Genomic DNA, 18,125 nt, shown 5'->3' with positions numbered 1-18,125 from the left:
GAACAGATGACGTTACGTTCCATTTACACCAAGTGGGGCTTTTCAAAATCATGTCCAAACATGAAGAAAACTAAAACCGCATTTTTGGAGTTACGTTCCTCTGGTTCACATGCGACGATATGTGATTTGCTATTTATTATTAGGACAAATAAATAAAGAATTAGAGCATTACACGATTTTAACTTATAATCTATACAGGTTTAGAGCCTTGGACGTAACAATTAAGGCTCTACTTTCTGTATTTCCGTACTTTCGGCATCTACGACCAGGCCCGTATCCAGGAAGGGTCTAGGGTAGCCGCCCCCCTAAATTTTCGCTGCTCCCCCCTAAAATTTTCACGGCAGGCTTGCAAATGAACTATAATACGATGATAAACTATAGTATGGTTGGATCCCCCCCCCCAACTTCAGCCGGGCCACTCCTACATTTTTGGGCTGGCTACCGGCCTGTCTACGACCATGTTAGCCCATCACGGGGAGGGGGGGCTCCACCAGGTCCGGACCCCACACTCAATAAAACTATAGTTGTTTAACAGGGAAATAATTGATGTAGCGCGAAAATTTTATCTATAATGTTTTTCTGAAAATATAGATGGAAGCATTTTACAATTACTTGTCGTCTTTTCGTATGTAGAATAATATCCGTTCAATACTACATAGACAAAGAGGCTTGTAGTACTGGAACCCCCTCACAGCTTGTAACCCTCCCAATAAAAACTTCTGGGTGCGCGCCTGACATCACGTACGAGGAATGACGTGATTTGGCGATTATACTGCGGGTTTTGTGGGGAAGTGGGGAGGACGAAAGACATGGGAAAGGAACGAAGCGGTCTGAGACTATTAAGTTAGGTTCTGTCGTAACATTTGTCTGGTGTGAATGATGAAAACCTCACTCAAGACGATTGTAACATTTTTTTTTTCTCGACCGTGTCTCCACCGCGAATCGAACCCGGGACCGTTCGCGAGAGTGTTAGCGACTACGTTATGCAGGCCATCACAATTAGTATTCTCCATTTTATTTTAAACACTTGATAGGCGTTGTGTAACTGTTTCCTTAGTATGGACAAGAAGTCAAGTATAGACGAGATATACTCTAGTAGCACCGACAGTAGAAAACAGTATGTAGGCCCACTGGTTCTCGTTTGTCGCGACACACTGCGTTTCGCGCAATCTCACATAAGGCATGTCGTGGAATTTTAGCATTTAAAAGCCATGAGGCATTAAATAATTTGTTAAAATCGATTTTGAGACAGACTGTACCAGTCAACACTTCCACGGGAGAATATTTCTCAAAACTACTTGTCTTGTAATATCAGTTTAATACTTGTCATTCTTTTTACATAGAAAAAAGATAAATTATTACAATTATCAGCATTAGTATTTAGAAATGACTTGTAATATTATTCCTGCATTTCTATTTCACAACATTTACCGACTTGTAAAAAACATATTACAACTTTCAAGACTAGTAGTTTCGAGAAATAGGCTCCTCTGGTCACCAACACAGCACACAACTATACTCAGCATATTATAGAAACTCATACCCTTACACTATTACAATTTATATTATTAAACATTGTAATACTAAAAATTAAAAAAAAAAAAAAAAAAAACAAGTGTGTCATGGGCGTTCAGCAAAGTGTCAGCGAAGGAAGGTTGGGAGCCATTGGGTCAGCCAACTGTCAGCATTGGCACTTGGTTATAATGGTCACTGTACCGAGCATTTGTCGAAATGTAGTCACTATGAACGAAGTGAAATTCCGATTGGGATTACGTAATGGAAACTGTTGGATCAACGACGGCAAGTTGTAGGTTGACCAACATACACTTGTAACTACGTTAGGCCGACCATTAGTCAACGTAAGGCTTATAACTACATTGGGCCGACTATTATTCAACGCAAAGCTTGTAACTACGTTCGACCGACCATTAGCCAACGTAAGGCTTATAACTACGTTTGCCCGACCATTAGCCAACCTAAGGCTTACCAAATGTTCTGCTAGGGCATATAGGTATTAGAAGTTCGAATTACATGTTACTAAGAAATAACAAAAATCTAATTAACCTTACAAAACAAGGCGAAATGCACGTTGTGAAAATAGATATGGCCAAACAAAGAGTTACACCATTTGATGAACGGTTTAAATATGCTCAAACTACAACAAATCAAACAACTGGATTAAAATAGAAAATTAAAACATCCAATCCAATTTCTCTTTTTTTAAATAATAATAATAATAATAATTCAGAAAACTTACCTGGAACATTCACCTGCTTGTTTATCTCATTGTTCACAAATTCGTAGGCAGTTTTGGTTCCAAAATACAGGTAGGGCTCTGAGTCATTTACATAACAATATCTCTGTTGCTCAGAAACCGCAATTATACAGCACAGAATGGCCAAAAAGCTTAATTGATAATGATCCATTGTTTGTTGAACCACTCCACTCCAAGTATAAGTGACACTGGACAGAAACGTATGTATATTCCGTATGTATGTGGAGTTCCTTCCTTATTACTGGACTGAAGTCACCCAACTCCTACTCCCACGTCTTACGAGAACGCTCTTCTTCAAATGGATTGCGTCACTCGTTAGCATACACCCTCTTAAGTCTGCAATACAAAAAAAAATAAGACATTGTGGCTTCTTACTCAGTCAATTACAGCAAGGTAACAATGCAATACGTGACCTGTTCATCAAAGCATGTTTTTAAAAACAAGGCGATGTGCGACTTGGACGCGTGGCATCAAAGCCATCAGATGAAAGTAAATGGTCTTATTATCAAAACTGCTTGCCTGACATGCAAATTAATGTCTTTGCAGAATACTAAGTGTGTCTGATATTTATTTATTCTATCCTATTCTCTAAAGCGAGCAACTCCTTATACATTGTCAGTTGCCCGTGTTTCTTACAGATATGTTTCTTTGGGGGGGGGGCCACTGCCCCCCTCCGAAGGAGACCAAAATAATACGTCTATAACACTATGTATGACGTAGGAGTACGGTTTTGCCAAACGCAGTGAAAAAACAGAGAAAATGAGGAGACGGGAAGATGTAAGAGAGCAAGTAATGGCAGCTTATGCCATTACTTGCTTTCTTACATCTTCCCATCCCCTACTTCTCTATGCTATCTACATTCTTATTTTTTGCCACCACTGTCTCGTCAACATGGTTCCTGCCAGCTTCTTTCCCTCTGGAGAGCCGCAGACTGTGACGTCAAAGAGCATTCAGTTGGAAACGATTGCCTTAAAAGGATAATTAATTGAATGTATGTTTGGTTCTAAAAGAGTATCTTGAAAACGAGTCGAAAAAATTCCCCAAAAAAAGCCGCGCATGCGCGGTACAACTGCGCATTGACTTTGGCTCAATATAAATGAATTAAAATCTTGTAATAGCTATTTACAACATAGCTTTAGTAAACATCACATACGCAACATATTTGTCATTTGGGTTTTTCTATTTCTATTCAAAGTTCGATTAAGAACAAAGGTGGTAAAAAATGTACTAAGATGGTGTGCAGAAGTCTTGCCTGATATAAATTGGTGAGAATATGGTTATTATTATTATTATTATTATTATTATTATTATTATTATTATTATTATTATTATTATTATTATTATTATTATTGAAGATTTGAGAATACAAGCAGCACCTGAAATCATAGAATATATCAGATAGAAAATACATATGACCAACAAAGCACAAAGGGGTAACATGAAATACATACTTAAGTACTGTTCTATAAGACTAAAGAAGAAAGTAAATTATTATTGTAAATGGAGGACCAACGCCCTATTTAGTGTCGGTTTCCATGATATGTCCAAAACAAAACAGAGCTATGTCTGTTGAGGAGAACAGATAGAACCAGCAGCGCCGTGAGGATAATTGGGGAGCTACCCAAGGAAAAAATAGATGTATCGAAACTAAATACTGGGAATTTGCCATAACCGTAGTACTGGAAATTATGTATACGTTAAAATATCAAGTAATATTTTTGATAGAACGGGCGAACACTTTCAAATATCTAAGATCAGCATGTTCGAAAACCATATTCACGAAGAAATTAAATGTCGCCTGAAAGCAGAATCCGTGTTATATTTCAGTCTTTGCAACTTCTACCAAAGAATTCGAAACTTAAAATACATAAAACTATCATTATGCCTGTTATGCAGTATGATTCTTTAAAAATGTCGCTTACTTTGAGGGAAGAATACAAACTGAATGTTGTACTACTATGAGCAAAATAAATGACGCGTCTCTTTATTTTGAAGTTTTTTGAAAATATCTCCGTTTTCTTTATATGTTCGAAATTTCGGAAGGTTTTCCCAGTAGGAAACATTAATGACAAATCCGTTTTTAATATTTGTGTTAGATATTAGCTTAAAATAAATAAATTAGAAGCAAAAAACATTAAATCGACCGAAATCACGAGAATTACCAACTCTGTTAAAGTGGGAAATTTTCAAGAACGCGAGGGAATTCTGCAGTTCAACACGAAGCAGCGACATCTATGTCATTGAGAGAAATGTGGATTGAAGAGATTAAACTAATTCTTGGGACGATGAATCGATTGCAAAAACCGCACCATGATAGCATTTATCGTTTTTTGCTCTACGGAAATCAGCGTTGAAACCGAAAGCAATATTAAATTTGAACCACTTCCGGTTACAGCAGAGTTGTAGATAGTCATGATATTTTGTCTTGAGACGCCGTATCGTTTGCAAAATACATCGCTACTTGCTATCTGTTACTTTTGTTGTATGGTGACAAACGTTGAAACCGGAAATGGCTAATATTAACCATTTCCAATTTGACTAGAAGGTTACCGATTCGCAAAAACGCATCTTGATAGCATTTACGGTTTTCCCTCTACGGAAATCAGTAGCTATTGAGATGGCAGCCGTTTTCATTGTACCACATCAAATCTGTGGAGCATTAAGAGAAAATGTTTGGTTAAAAGCTTTGTACGTAAGTAATAAAGATAATTAAGAACAATCCGATGTGGAAAGCAAACAACATAGTATACGGGTGATATTTAGAAAATATACGTACTTAACAACGGGAAGATGAAAAGCACCAAACAGAAAAAGATATCATTCCGTGTTTCTCAGCTCACTAATCTTAGTGGAGGATACAAGAGGAAACAAATATTTTTAAGTATGATGTGACAAAATACTATTTAAAGAGTTACACGAAGGAAGAGTGTTACGTCAAATTATGAGATATGCATGAAGTTTTCGACACTGCATCACATACATAATAATGCACATTATCTTCTTATGAGTCAGAGATTAACTGTATCAGTGATGAGTTAGCTAAAGCGTGTTGACCGAAGTGATATTTACAAAACTAATGACTTTTTTAATGGACAACTGGCAACATTTTAAAAGCATTTTCGGGTGCTTATCTCCGTTACGAAGGATTGTTGGTTTGAGCACGTGAAGTGTGCTTTTTATTTAAAGAAAAGAGATAAGTATGTTTGTTGATGCTTTCACCTGGGAGTTGATGGGAATTTCTGGTTTGTTGGGGTGGGACTACTTTTTTCAAGAAAAACAATCCTTGATATTTTAGAGATAGGACTTACTCCTCTCGAATATAAACTGTACTTGTGAATAAATGTTAATTAAAGAGATGGAATAAATATTCTAACGAAAAGTGGTAGATTCGTCGAGGTTCCGGTTTCAATGGGTGGATAAGGGGAAAGATGGTACCTACTCTTGGAATGCTGAATTTACGGGTATATCAAGAAATAATTTCCACCTCTCTCCCTTACAGTTTTTGTTTTATGGAAATCCAATATTAAGATGTAATTCTACACTTTTAAGGCATTCAATGCTCTCCCAGCAGGAATCTAACGCAGGATTCCATTCATTGAAGGAGCGCGCAAGGCACTAGATCAGCAGGAAAGTAACGCTTTTCTATTTTATTCTTTTAAGTTAATGCTCTATTCCAGAAGGATTTCCAGCAGTAACTAGATTATTTTTCTAAAATCTGTTGTAGAGGTACCGTTTTTCAGAAAAAAAATACTTAAACGTAACTGTACTCATTTCTAAATAGTTTCTTGAATCACTTGGCTAGTTTCATGCTAGAATGCTGCAAAATACTGATTTTTAAAAGTATTTTCGGCACGTTATACCACTCAAAGAGTGGGGTTTTCCATTCACGTTTTCTGAAGCTTACTTGACAAACTCCCCACTCGAAGTTTGAAAGTGACGTTTCTCCGCATCGTGCAAATATACGGTACATAATCATAATGCCACACATTGCATGTCAAATTACACATTTTATTACATAATAAATGAAGATCGTATACAAGTGAATGCTTCTGCTAATAGCCCTATATAACTACGTGTTAGACTGATGTGCATCTCACCGTGCCCTGCATTCTGAATGTGTTAATGTGTCAGCGCGAAAACTATGTCAAACAAAGTGGTTGATCCAATACTTCAAGCTTGATGGATTTATTGAAGTAGGCCAAAAAAAAAAGTTCAGAAATGTCACTCAACTTAGTGACATCATCATCTGCTATAGATGTCACTTTCAATTTCTTCTTGATGAATTGAAAGATTTGTATTTTGCATAATTTGTCAGCACTGAGGTTTTACAGGATGAGAACTACAGTCTAAAGAGGAATCTAAACATTATACTGGCGTTGAAAAGCTCTTCCTCCGGGAATCGAACTCGGAACGCAACTTCTTTTTGGAATTAAATTTCAATCTATACAATTATATTAACAATACTTCCAAGCATTTTACAATATTCATTTCATATAAACTTTTAGTTTCTTGAATTCTAATTTGGTGTTTCGGTGAGTTTATTCCAGCGAAGAACTGACTTCTGGTATCACATTATTGGGCAAAATTAAGAGTGTATTTAGAAACACCTAAACTTAGAGCTTGGTGCTATGAATACGATCCTTCTTTGATTCAGTTAACATGTCCATTCATTTCAAAGTTTTAACAATCACCGACAGCACCAGCTTGAAACAAAAATCACTTTCTCAACTTAGTACCCAAATTTTAGAAACAACTTCTATATGTTTACATGTAATTCTTGGATACTATAATTTTAGACTATTTCTTTTTTCGAAAATTTAATACAACAATAAACAGAAAAATATCCTTAACCCTCTGCATTACAAAATATTTTTGAGCACGAGTAATTACAGTCAATGGAATAATTTATTCGTTATTTAAGTCATCCCATGACACTAAAAGCGTGACAATGCATAATTCGGAATAATGATTTGCACTTTGTGGTGAAACGAAAAGACGAATGGGATCGAAAGTCATACTTCATAGAAGCTGATATCTTAAATACTGCTAGCAGATGTTCATACGTGTTACTGCAGATAATATTTAGCGGTTTTTTTTTTTTTTTTTTTTTTTTTTTTTTTGCATTTTTCATATAGAATTAATCTGAATTCCAAATCCTGCAAAAAAAAAAAAAAAAAAAAAAATAGAATGTCTCGTTTGGGTATTTTCGTGAACTACCCGTACGATCTTTCTTCCACTCTAGGTCAAACATTAAAAAAACGTTTAATTATTTGAAATGAAAATTTTAAATACCAGATTTCATGTCTCTAAACTTAACGGATGAAATGAAATGAAATGAAATGAAATGAAATGTTTCAGTTCAACGTCCCACGATTATGCTCTTCAGGCTAAGGCAGACAATGATTAAGGGAAATGAATGATGACGGAAGAATTGATAGAATGAGAAAGTGGAAGGACAGGGAGTACCCCGAGAAAATCTACGGACACGGTGTTATTCGCTGCAAACTTACTTAGTCGGGCATCGAACCAGTGCCCCCACGCACCAGAGGTAAATGCTCTACCACTGAGCCTAAGGGATTCCGAGATGATCGTATTATAATAATTTGCAGCCCCATCAAATGTCTCCGAGATTAAAAGATTACGAGATATTAACATATTATAATAATTGTAATCCCATATTTTTTTCTTCCCACATCTTTTCTTTGCTTTTAGGTCTAATATTTTTAAAAAAACACTACAACACGTATTTACTTAATTATTTAAAATAAATAGTCGAAATACCAAATGTTATATCTCCAACCTTAAAGGGATTCCGAAATATGGTCATCTTAAAACAATTTTAACTCCATACTCCGCCTCCACGTACCATTCGACCAATTCTTCCATCGTCATTCACTTGTTGTAATCATAGTCTCCCTTAGCCTAAAGGTCATAATCGTGGAATGTTGAAGTCAAAGATTTCATTTTGGAGCTATACTCGAGGTAACTTATCAATGCAAACGGGCGAGCTCTGTAATATTATAGCAATTCCGCACAATGTCAATAAAGGTTGTATTGATTTTAAAATAGAATGTTAGTAAAGTTTTTATTTATCATATTACGCATGCCCACCTTTTTTCTACTACCCGATCAAATGTGCTAAACTGACCACAAGCAGGAATTTACTATGTAAAGCGTAAGCCCAGAGCAAAATTTGCTAAAATTTAAAAAGCAATCAAAGAATAAAAATAGACAATATTAAGTGCTATTATCACACATAGCTATAGTTCCAGTACAAAAACTTTTTTGAAGTACAGAAACAATATTAAAGGTCTTCAACAAATGCGCTAAGAAAAACAGAAAATAACAAAAGCGCTACAAAGGAGAAAATAATAAAAGTGCTAAAAAAAAAAAAAAGCAGAAAGTAATAAAAGCTCTAAAACAGAAAATATAAAAAGCTGTAAAAGTAGGAAATAATAAAATAAACGCTAAGCAGAAAACAATAAAAGCTGTAAAAAGCAGAAAATAATAAAAGCGCTAAAAATAAAAAATATTTTATTACTATATTCATTTAAAAATTGAAATATGTCCCAAGTTAACAGATTAATGGCTCATAAAATTACTATTCAAACATTTTATATTAGGCATTAATTTGTTTGGCTTGGCACAGATTTCAAAAACGTATTTTATAGATAATAGTGATGAATTATTGTCTGCTTTTTAGCACATTTGTCAAAGTCAGTTATTATTTTGTTCTTGTTTTTTAGTGAGTTCTTTAAAGTGAGTCTAGTGAGTTACGTTTGTTCTTTAAAGTCGGTTATTCTTTTGAGTTTGTGTAGTGTTTTCACTTTTTCGTTACCCCAGAACTTTAGTTAGATACCTCAACTAGATTAGGATTAGGAACTACATTTTTGGGCTTTCGGAATCTATGATTATGTTAGCCCGTCACACACATGAGATGACGACAATCACACTGCCCGTGGAACTGGAGAGGACGAAAGAAAGTGGAAGGGACAAAGCCGCCTGGAACCATTGTTAGGTACCACCTCTGCATTTGCCTGGTGTGAATGAAGAAAACCCAGGGAAAACCTCACTCAGGATGGCTGGTCTGAAAAAAAAAAGTTGTTACACCTTTTCGATCGAGTGTCCCCACCGAGAATTGAACCTGGGATTACCTCAACCAGAGATAAGACACTGACTAAAGAAAAAAAATGATGTTCTTAACTCGACCTGTTTATACTGTATGCAATGTTGTGGATATGTTTACGCGTAACTTGCACACAGGTGCGCGGATGAAGTGATTCTTTATGAAGTGTAGATTAATAAAAATAGTTCTTAAACTGCTGCTCATCGTGACACGTATTCTGACTAGGGATGTAAAATACCTGGGTATTTATTTCAGCGGGTAAATACCCCGGGTAAATACCCGGGTATTTACCCAAAATGGGTATTTTAGTGGGTATTTTATGTTTCAATTACCAATAAATGAATTTTATTGTTGTCAATGAAAAATATAATGGTCATTTGTATCACCTGCAAGAGGAGCACTAAATAACCACTAAATTAATCATTTTTTCTTGCGATTAAAGAATGAATTTGACATTTATTAAGTAACACAATACAGATTTCTTAGTCACCCACCGTTATTTTCTTTCTACTTACACTAAATTTCCTTCTATTACCCTTGTCAGAAAATAATTGACCACTCTACCCCGTAAATTCCTACCTTAGTGTGCCCCTGAGACACAGGCCCGTAGTCAAGGGGGGGCTAGGGCGGGCTCAGCCCCCCCTAAATTTTTTGCAGCCCCCTAACTAAAGTCATAGTTCGAATTAACGGGGGTTGCCGTGGAAATTCCCGTTCGGTAAAAATGTATGTCCGGCTCGTATCACAGAAGTAACATAACATCCATTTCTGGGATAAACTTTCGCCTTCTACATTTACAGCAAAAATACATAAGCATCCTCCTCTCGTTCGAAGGTTTAATTCGAACACTGAAATGTTGGAAGAAATTGTATTTCCAAATGTACTTTAGAGTGCTAAATTAAAATTTACTGTTATTATCCTCATTTAAAGTATTGGCCTATTTATGCGCTACGCTAATTTGAATTGCTAATATTTCTTTGAGCGAGATACTTTTTTTTTAATGCTTCATGTGCAAGCGACCCTCGCTGCAGGACAAAAATAATTTATGGTTATTCTATCGGCAAACATGCATTTGTGTTCAGAAACAACATAGTTTTACCTTAATCTGCGGACGAAGAGTTTACTTCTTCCTGTCCTTCTTGAAATTTGCAACTGAAAACATCCTTTTGCTGTGAGTCATTGGCTTTCGGTCAATATGCGAGAGATTGAAAAGACAGCATCCCTCAACAGGGGGTCGCAACTGCTTCGCTCTAATAATCACACAGGTGTATGGGTTTGTTTTGTATATACTGGACATGGAGAAAGAGGGGGGGGGGACTTTGACTCGTTTTATGTCACGTGATAACGGAGTAAGAAAAGTTTCCTTTTCTGAATTGTGTTTACTCTTGTTGTGTTATGAGTTGAACATGGTTGTAATTGAAAGTTGATCGATGCTGGTTTCTGAAGATGCACCGAAGTTGACTTGAAGAATGAGAATTGTAGTGTATCAGCAACTTGACTATTTGTTAAATAACTTGGAATAGATAAGTAATACTTTTAATATATCTTTAAACTAAAAATAAGTTCGATTCACTTAATCTTTCTCAGGGATGAAATATTAGATACTTATATTAATATAATTTAATAATTGTTGCCAATCTTTGGTGTCAGAATTAAATGTTCATGCAGATCATCAGACGTAAGCCTAATTATTCAAAATTACTATTTTGTAAAAGAATACCTTGCAATCTTCTGGTATGTAAACAAAAAATGCAGCGGACTAAACGGAGGTAGTAGTTGTACCTATAGGAAAAACATAATTTTCACTTAAAAATTGGACCTTATTGGATGATAATATGTATAATGCTTTATAAATTTGAAATTTGACCTTTGACTTAAAACAGGGTGCGTTGGAGAGTTTAGCGTTCCTCTTCAGCAGGGAGGCTATATAGACACGGGACCTATAGCTTAAAGTAACATCCAAACCACTATCGGTTTGAATCCGAGGACTCCCAGTATGGTTTGAACCCGAAACCATACGCGCCAAAGGCGAGCGCTGTACCCATGGGGCTCGAGTACCCACAAAAGTAAAAATTTGTTAATGTAGTTTCATTTTGAAGAAGAGATATCTTCAATAGAAATAAGTAAATAGCTGTTTAAATCATTAGTTCTTAACTTAAACTTTTTTAGTACCTACGAAAGCAACTGATCTCGAATTCTTATTTGTACAATGTAAAGAAGAATTTCATGTATACTTTGATATGAATTGTACTATACAAAGAAAATTTAATGAATTGTTACTTCTCTTATCAATTTCGTTTCGAGAAAGAAGGTAACTGCGCTAGAACAGGGAACTTTTTTGGAGTTATTTCTTATTTGAATGCTCGAGTACCAAAACATAACAGATTATTTTTACTTAAACATGACTTTAGTAGCAATCGTCCTAAATGATTGTTAATAGTATGTTCCAAAGAGTCTACAGCAGTGGTTTTTAAACTGGAGTCCGCGGACCCCGGGAGTCCGCGTGACCTGGCTACGGGGTCCGTGACGTCTAAAAATTGAAATGTGTTGTGATAAAATGGAACTCATAGCTGTTATGCAAAATGTATTTTTTTCAGTTGCTAAAAAGAAAGCAATTAGAAATTATACCTACGTTTGTAAATTTGAATATTTTCTTTACTAAATTTCTGCCCTGAAGCCGGTCAACCGTTATATAGGACTACTTCAGGTGAGAGGAATTTCTTTCTTTGTTAGGGCATTTTTTCAAAAGGAGTTGTACATTAACTGCACCGTGCCGGTCTTGTTTTGTTGAGTTACAACAATGACATCACCAGAAATCTCGATCTGGACACAATTCTTCAAAGATTGGCAGCATCCAGAACAAGGAGACTTATACTGTGATTGTGTTGTTAGTGATTGTTCAAGTGTTTAACTTGTTTCTACTATAGTGTGCCAACATGAGGAGTGTATATATGCGTGTTGTGTTTGTGTTTCTTAATCTTATAAAATTTATAAATTTGTAGATAGCAAAAACCCATAAACATATCATTATTTCTTTCGAACACCACTATAAAAAAACTGGTCAAAAAATGTTTAGAAGTACAAGTGCAAAATAAAGCGCGTAATATTTGAAGAAATATAAAGTTTCGTATCTAAGGACATGTAAATAGTAATACAGGTAAGATGTTAATTTCATTTTTCCAATATGCATATATTTGTTTAGGCCACATGTATCTCAAAATATTGATTTAAGATTTTGAGACCCTTCTCTGTAGAATCTCATTGAAGCCAGTATTAAATCTCATTACTCTCTAGATGTTTTCGACTTTCACAAATATTTTTTCAGTCCATCAAAAATTTAAAAACGTATTTCCTGTACTAATTCTTTGGAAATTTTAATGATTGGTTCGTTCGGACAACTATTTTTTTTAAATATTTTTTTATTTCCTTGAAGATGAGAAAACGGAAGAAATATTTTGTTGACATAACAAATAAATAAAAAGGAAACACATAGTATTCTAGCTTTCAGGTACAATTGTACTAACGCTATAGGGGAAAATTTTAATAGTAATTCTTTCACGCAGTAGTTTTAGTTTTAAGAGCATAAGAAATTATTCATCATCACACACAGAGACAGACATTATATATATATATATATATATATATATATATATATATATATATATATATATATATATATATATATATATATATATATCTGTGTGTGTGCCCACCCTAATTTACATTTAGCCCCCCCTAAATTTCGAGGCTGGCTACGGGCCTGCTGAGACATCCAATCAGTTGCACGGTATAGAATTCAATAGTGGACCAAACCAACACGAAAATATAAAATTTATGACAGAACATAACGATGACCAAAGAATGTGAAGTCAGTTGCCACCAAACTAATCGTATACTATTATGAAGTATTCTGTCTGCCAGCAGCTCCTGGTATTAATGATACGGAATTGAAGTTCTTCTTTAGGTTCGAGTTTGATGAAATTGCTTTCTCCATTTTTCTCGATCTGGCACATCTTTTATCTTCCAATACTTTCACCAGTTTTTCAAATCACCGATGAGCACACTAACTAAACTATTTAAGTAACAGTGGGTTCAACTAAAATGAACAACCACTTTTTCTTTAGGTTTACCAAAGTCATTAATTGCGGAAAATGAATTATTAATAATTGCTTTCCTATTTTACGGTTCTAAAGTTTACCTTAAAAAATGTGAATAGTACTGATGTAAAATAACATTTTTTAATAATTAACAAAACTGAATTGATATTCCAAATACAGCTTCTTACTTTCTTCACGCAAACGAATGTTATTTTTGGTATTTCATCTATTAGGCAATGAGATGTACTGAATTGTCAATTATGCAAAAAATTGGACCAATAAGTTTCTTATATTTCACTTCTGGTTTACTGAATTAACAAATTAAATCTAATTAGGAAACTATATTGTAACATCTAAGTTGTTGATATAGTTATATCAAAGTAAAGAAACTCGACACTAGTAAGTAATAACCTAGAAAATACGTATTTAGAAACTAAACAAATTACTCATTTACTAATTTGCCATTCTATAGAAGTAATTATATGATTACGAAAGTTGCAGAATAATCAAAGTAACTGAATTTAATAAATTGTTCTATCAAATTATTTACTAAATATGCCATTGAAAGAAAATGATCCATAAAATAAGAAATAATACTTTGTAAAGCACTTAAGTAACTAATTCCTGATTTTTAGAAGTGTTCACTAAACGGAGTTTAACACTACCAATAACGGTTTGTGAAAGTATTTATTGGAATTTAAAATATTAATATGATTTAAAAAAAAACGTTAAGTTGTATAGTAACTAAGTGAAGGTAATATTTATACCTTAAATTATTCAGTATAGAACAGCAATTAACCCCTACCATATTCGGAGCATTATAAATGAAGCTATCACAAATTTTACTGTTCTACTTAGAATCAACCGTAAGATCAGAGTAATTCTTCAGTATCAACATCACTATCACTCGTTTCTTTATTTTCTACTGTCACTCAATTTTTCCTCTTCCAATGTCTCTGGTGTTTTGTTCTGTTCCATGCCAACAGCTGGTGACTTCTTCCTTATAGACCTTAGTTCTGAGTGTTGCATCCGTGAAACTTCAGGTAATTTCTTACTTAAAAGCTTCCAGTTATATGAAAGATATCTTAGTTTTCCTGCCCTCTCCGATGATAAACAATTTATTGTTTTACTATGGTCCAACTAAATGTAGAGAGAGTTCTTTCTGTGGCAGCAGATGTAACAGGAACACTAAGGATTCACTGATGCCTCGAAACCCTCTCCACCAAAGTAGTGAGGTCATTTGTTCCATTCCGTCTCACAAAAACTTCCTTGCCCATTTTCCTTCCTTGTCTCTGTAGTCAGTCAAATGTGCTCTCAGTAAAACAGAATTCAACCCAATTTGTTTTCCAACTTCACAAACGAAGTTTACTTCATCAAGCAATTCTTCAGCGATCAATATGCAGCCCTGAAAAGTGGGATTGAGGATATCTGCAGCCAGATGAATTGGACCCAAGCCGAACTCACTTCATACTTTAAATTTTTCCATTATTGATTACTCTTCTGTTTTTGAAAGAATTGACGATGGGAACTGTTCTGTCAGAGTTTGATGAAGGCTCTAGAATTTTGAGTGCATCTGAGACTTATTTTACTCGAAGCAATTAATCAAATCCACTATAGGTTTCAAAATGGCTGCAAGGTTTTCAATACAAACCCAGAATACATAATCAACAATTCTTTTATTGATTTCTGAAAGTAATGACGACAATTCCTCACTCACAGCGAGCGTCTGAAGCCTAGTTTCATTGATAAGCAAACTTTTGGAGGCAGTGTAAATGGCTTCCCCATCTTGTTTCTCCAAGCAACTTTAACGAAATTGTAACCCTTTTCTCCCTTGAGATTTGTGTAAATAGTGCTTGCAAGTGATGTCTATGTTTGTATTAACAACATCAGTTTCACTTCCCAGTAATGTCTTTACCGAAGGACATCCGAGGATGTCAGAACAAAGCAAATGGAGATGAGCAAGACAACCCAAATATACTATATTAGGATACTTCTGTTTTACTAATATAAAAGCTACTCTCATGTTATACGCGTTGTTTCCTATGATTACTAAATTTTTTTCAGGGTTATATTGTTTACAGAACATTCATAATCTCTTCAGACAAGCAATGTGCATCTTTCGACAACACAAAATCAACAAAAACAGGTTCAAACTTTGAAATTATGAAATAAATGATACGTAGATTCATTTCTCAAGTTAGTCCAATCGTCACACTGTAAATGTAGATTTGGAAAATTCCTCTAACTTCATTTTAATTTCCTCTTGCATTTCACTGTGTAGAGCATCCAAGTAACTTGTAATCAGGCGATACCTTGATGGGAGAGCATACGAAGGACGAATTTTCTTAAAAAAAAAAAAAAAAAAAAAATCAATCCACAAAGGGTGATCAACAAGTGACAGAGAACACCCACTAACGAAGATCGCTGTGGCAATGTTTTCGTTCAACACTTCCCGTAAGACTTCGATAACATTCTATACGTCGGTATTTGTTTTAAGAAACATCAATATTACGATTCTATCCAAACCCCTAAATAGTAACGTTGGACCTAAGAAGCCATAAAAAGTTAAGAAAAGCCTATACATTTTATACAAATTGATGTAATGTTTTTTACTTCAGCATATTTTCATATAATAAATGCGACTACATCAAGTATATCGAACTCACTTTCTCCTTTCATGATAAAACAATTCTAATATGACCTTTTGAGTTTGAAACTAGTAAACCTAGGGCACACTTTTTTCATGATTAACTTGAAGTCTATAATGTTCGACTTGGAAAGATTTTGATAATTTTGGGTGTCTTTATTCAACTAGTTATAGCCTCGCTTTCCAGCTTTCCTCGATGATCCAGCTTTCGTTTATCTTTTATTTGTGTGTCGGGTGTCTGAGTTGTTTTCTGTGAAATATTCCTGAGAATTTTAAAATTTCAAAATTGCACGTTTCAGGAAAACCTCTTGGATTGAAGGAGTCTCAAAACATCTGTTCTCAAATGAAAATATACAATAACTTGATAGGGTTCTTGGTGACGTATTGCAGACTTTACATTTAAAACTGGGGCTGTCTCCCAAAGATTCGACAAAGAGGGTTTATATATTATTTCTATGCTTGGACAATCTAAGGCTTGAAGTCTTACTACGATTTCTTAATTTTTGTAAGTCTTGGTGTGAAACTAATCCAAGTTTGAAAGCCGTTCACACCTTTGTGAAGAAAGGGAATAGTTGGATAAGTATAGTAAAATAGCCCAAGATCAATCTTGAGACGACAAGTGGATGTTAATGTAGGTATCCCAAGGAGACATTAATCCTTCAAGTTTCAACTCGTGATTCTGATTCTCAATCTGATTTGTTCGTGAGCGATGACGTAAAATCGGAAGTGTGATGTGAATTATTTCTCAAGATTGGCTTGATCGCCGTTGATCAAACTTTGATGTCCATATAGGTGTACACAAGGGCTTCGTCTGAAAAATGTAACAACTCACCCCCACCATTTCCCCCTTTCAAAACATTCGATTCAATATTTTGATTTCCTCTTTACCTATGAAGTTCTTCGAGGAAAATTATTTAAAAAAACACATTTTAGATATCGCTTTAACCTAGAATAACATATCCAAAATTGTACTGCCGGTGTGCCATGGTTAACCCGCTCCGCACCTGAAGTGGGTAAATATATTATTATATTGCATATTTATAGTGAATGAATGAGACATCACGCTCGAGAGATCCCCAAAAACAGAAAAACGTCACCGCTATGGTTAACAATTCTTAAAACTTCATAATAATTGAACTTTCATAAAATACCCATTTTTTGGGTAGGTAAATACAAAAGGGGTAAATACCCGGGTAAATACCCATTTTTTATTTACCTACCCACTGGGTATTTACCCGACCCACATCTCTAATTCTGACTCGTGTAACTCTTATCGGCAGACAAAATATATAACTTCTTTAAAAATATATATTTTGTTTGTGCCTTCGGAGAACTCTTCCATTACAAAACAACACGCACTAAACAATCTTCTACAAAAAGATATAAACTGTATTTATAAATGAAATTTAAAGTGTTTATCGGAAAGAAAAGTATCGAAAGAAGGGATGTATAGCTATGAATAGATTTCATTAGTCTTGTTTAATATTCAGTTCTCATTAGGTTCATATCGTACCTCTTTCATTTAAATTGATTTTTAAACAACTCTGCACCTGTTGAAAATGTTTAGCAGACCTATTTTTTTTTTTTATATATTTTTCTTAACACTACGAGATGAAAATAAAAATATGCCTATCAGAACAAAATTCAAAATAATATTTAAAAATATTTTCCGGTATTAGATTCTAATTATATTTATCTCTTGCACTTATCCCCGCGACCCCCCTAGGGGTCGAGACCCCCAGGTTGAGAAATCCTGCTTTAGGGTTTGCCAACTGGCCAGTGTTTTTGTCAGGGTCAACTATGTACTATATTTCAAGGTTTGTAATTCAATTATTATTCATCTGTTTTGAGGATTATGAACAGGTGGCACTAAGAGTTAGCAAAACTTAATACTCTCGTGAAATCTCTTTCAGTATGATGCTAGGAAACATGACAGTACAGAGAGTTAGCTTCATGAGATACGAACCCAAACTTATGAATAAC

At 34.7% G+C, this 18,125-nt stretch overlaps 1 protein-coding gene across 1 annotated transcript in view; it reads right to left on the bottom strand.

The window, feature by feature from the left end:
* Window positions 1-18,125, bottom strand: part of LOC145664733 (multiple inositol polyphosphate phosphatase 1-like) — a 94,171-nt gene that overhangs the window by 53,433 nt on the left and 22,613 nt on the right. The window contains exon 2 of the mRNA XM_081731621.1: window positions 2,258-2,611. Within this exon, the coding sequence (XP_081587747.1) occupies window positions 2,258-2,426 (169 nt within the window). The 5' untranslated portion in view covers window positions 2,427-2,611. The remainder of the gene's footprint in view (window positions 1-2,257; window positions 2,612-18,125) is intronic.

The sequence above is a fragment of the Thermobia domestica genome, chromosome 11 (genome assembly GCF_964235325.1).
Source record: "Thermobia domestica chromosome 11, izTheDome1.hap1.1, whole genome shotgun sequence".
NCBI classification, from domain to species: domain Eukaryota; kingdom Metazoa; phylum Arthropoda; class Insecta; order Zygentoma; family Lepismatidae; genus Thermobia; species Thermobia domestica.
The sequence above is the reverse complement of the archived record's forward strand: the minus strand, read 5'-3'. Positions and strand labels throughout refer to the sequence as shown.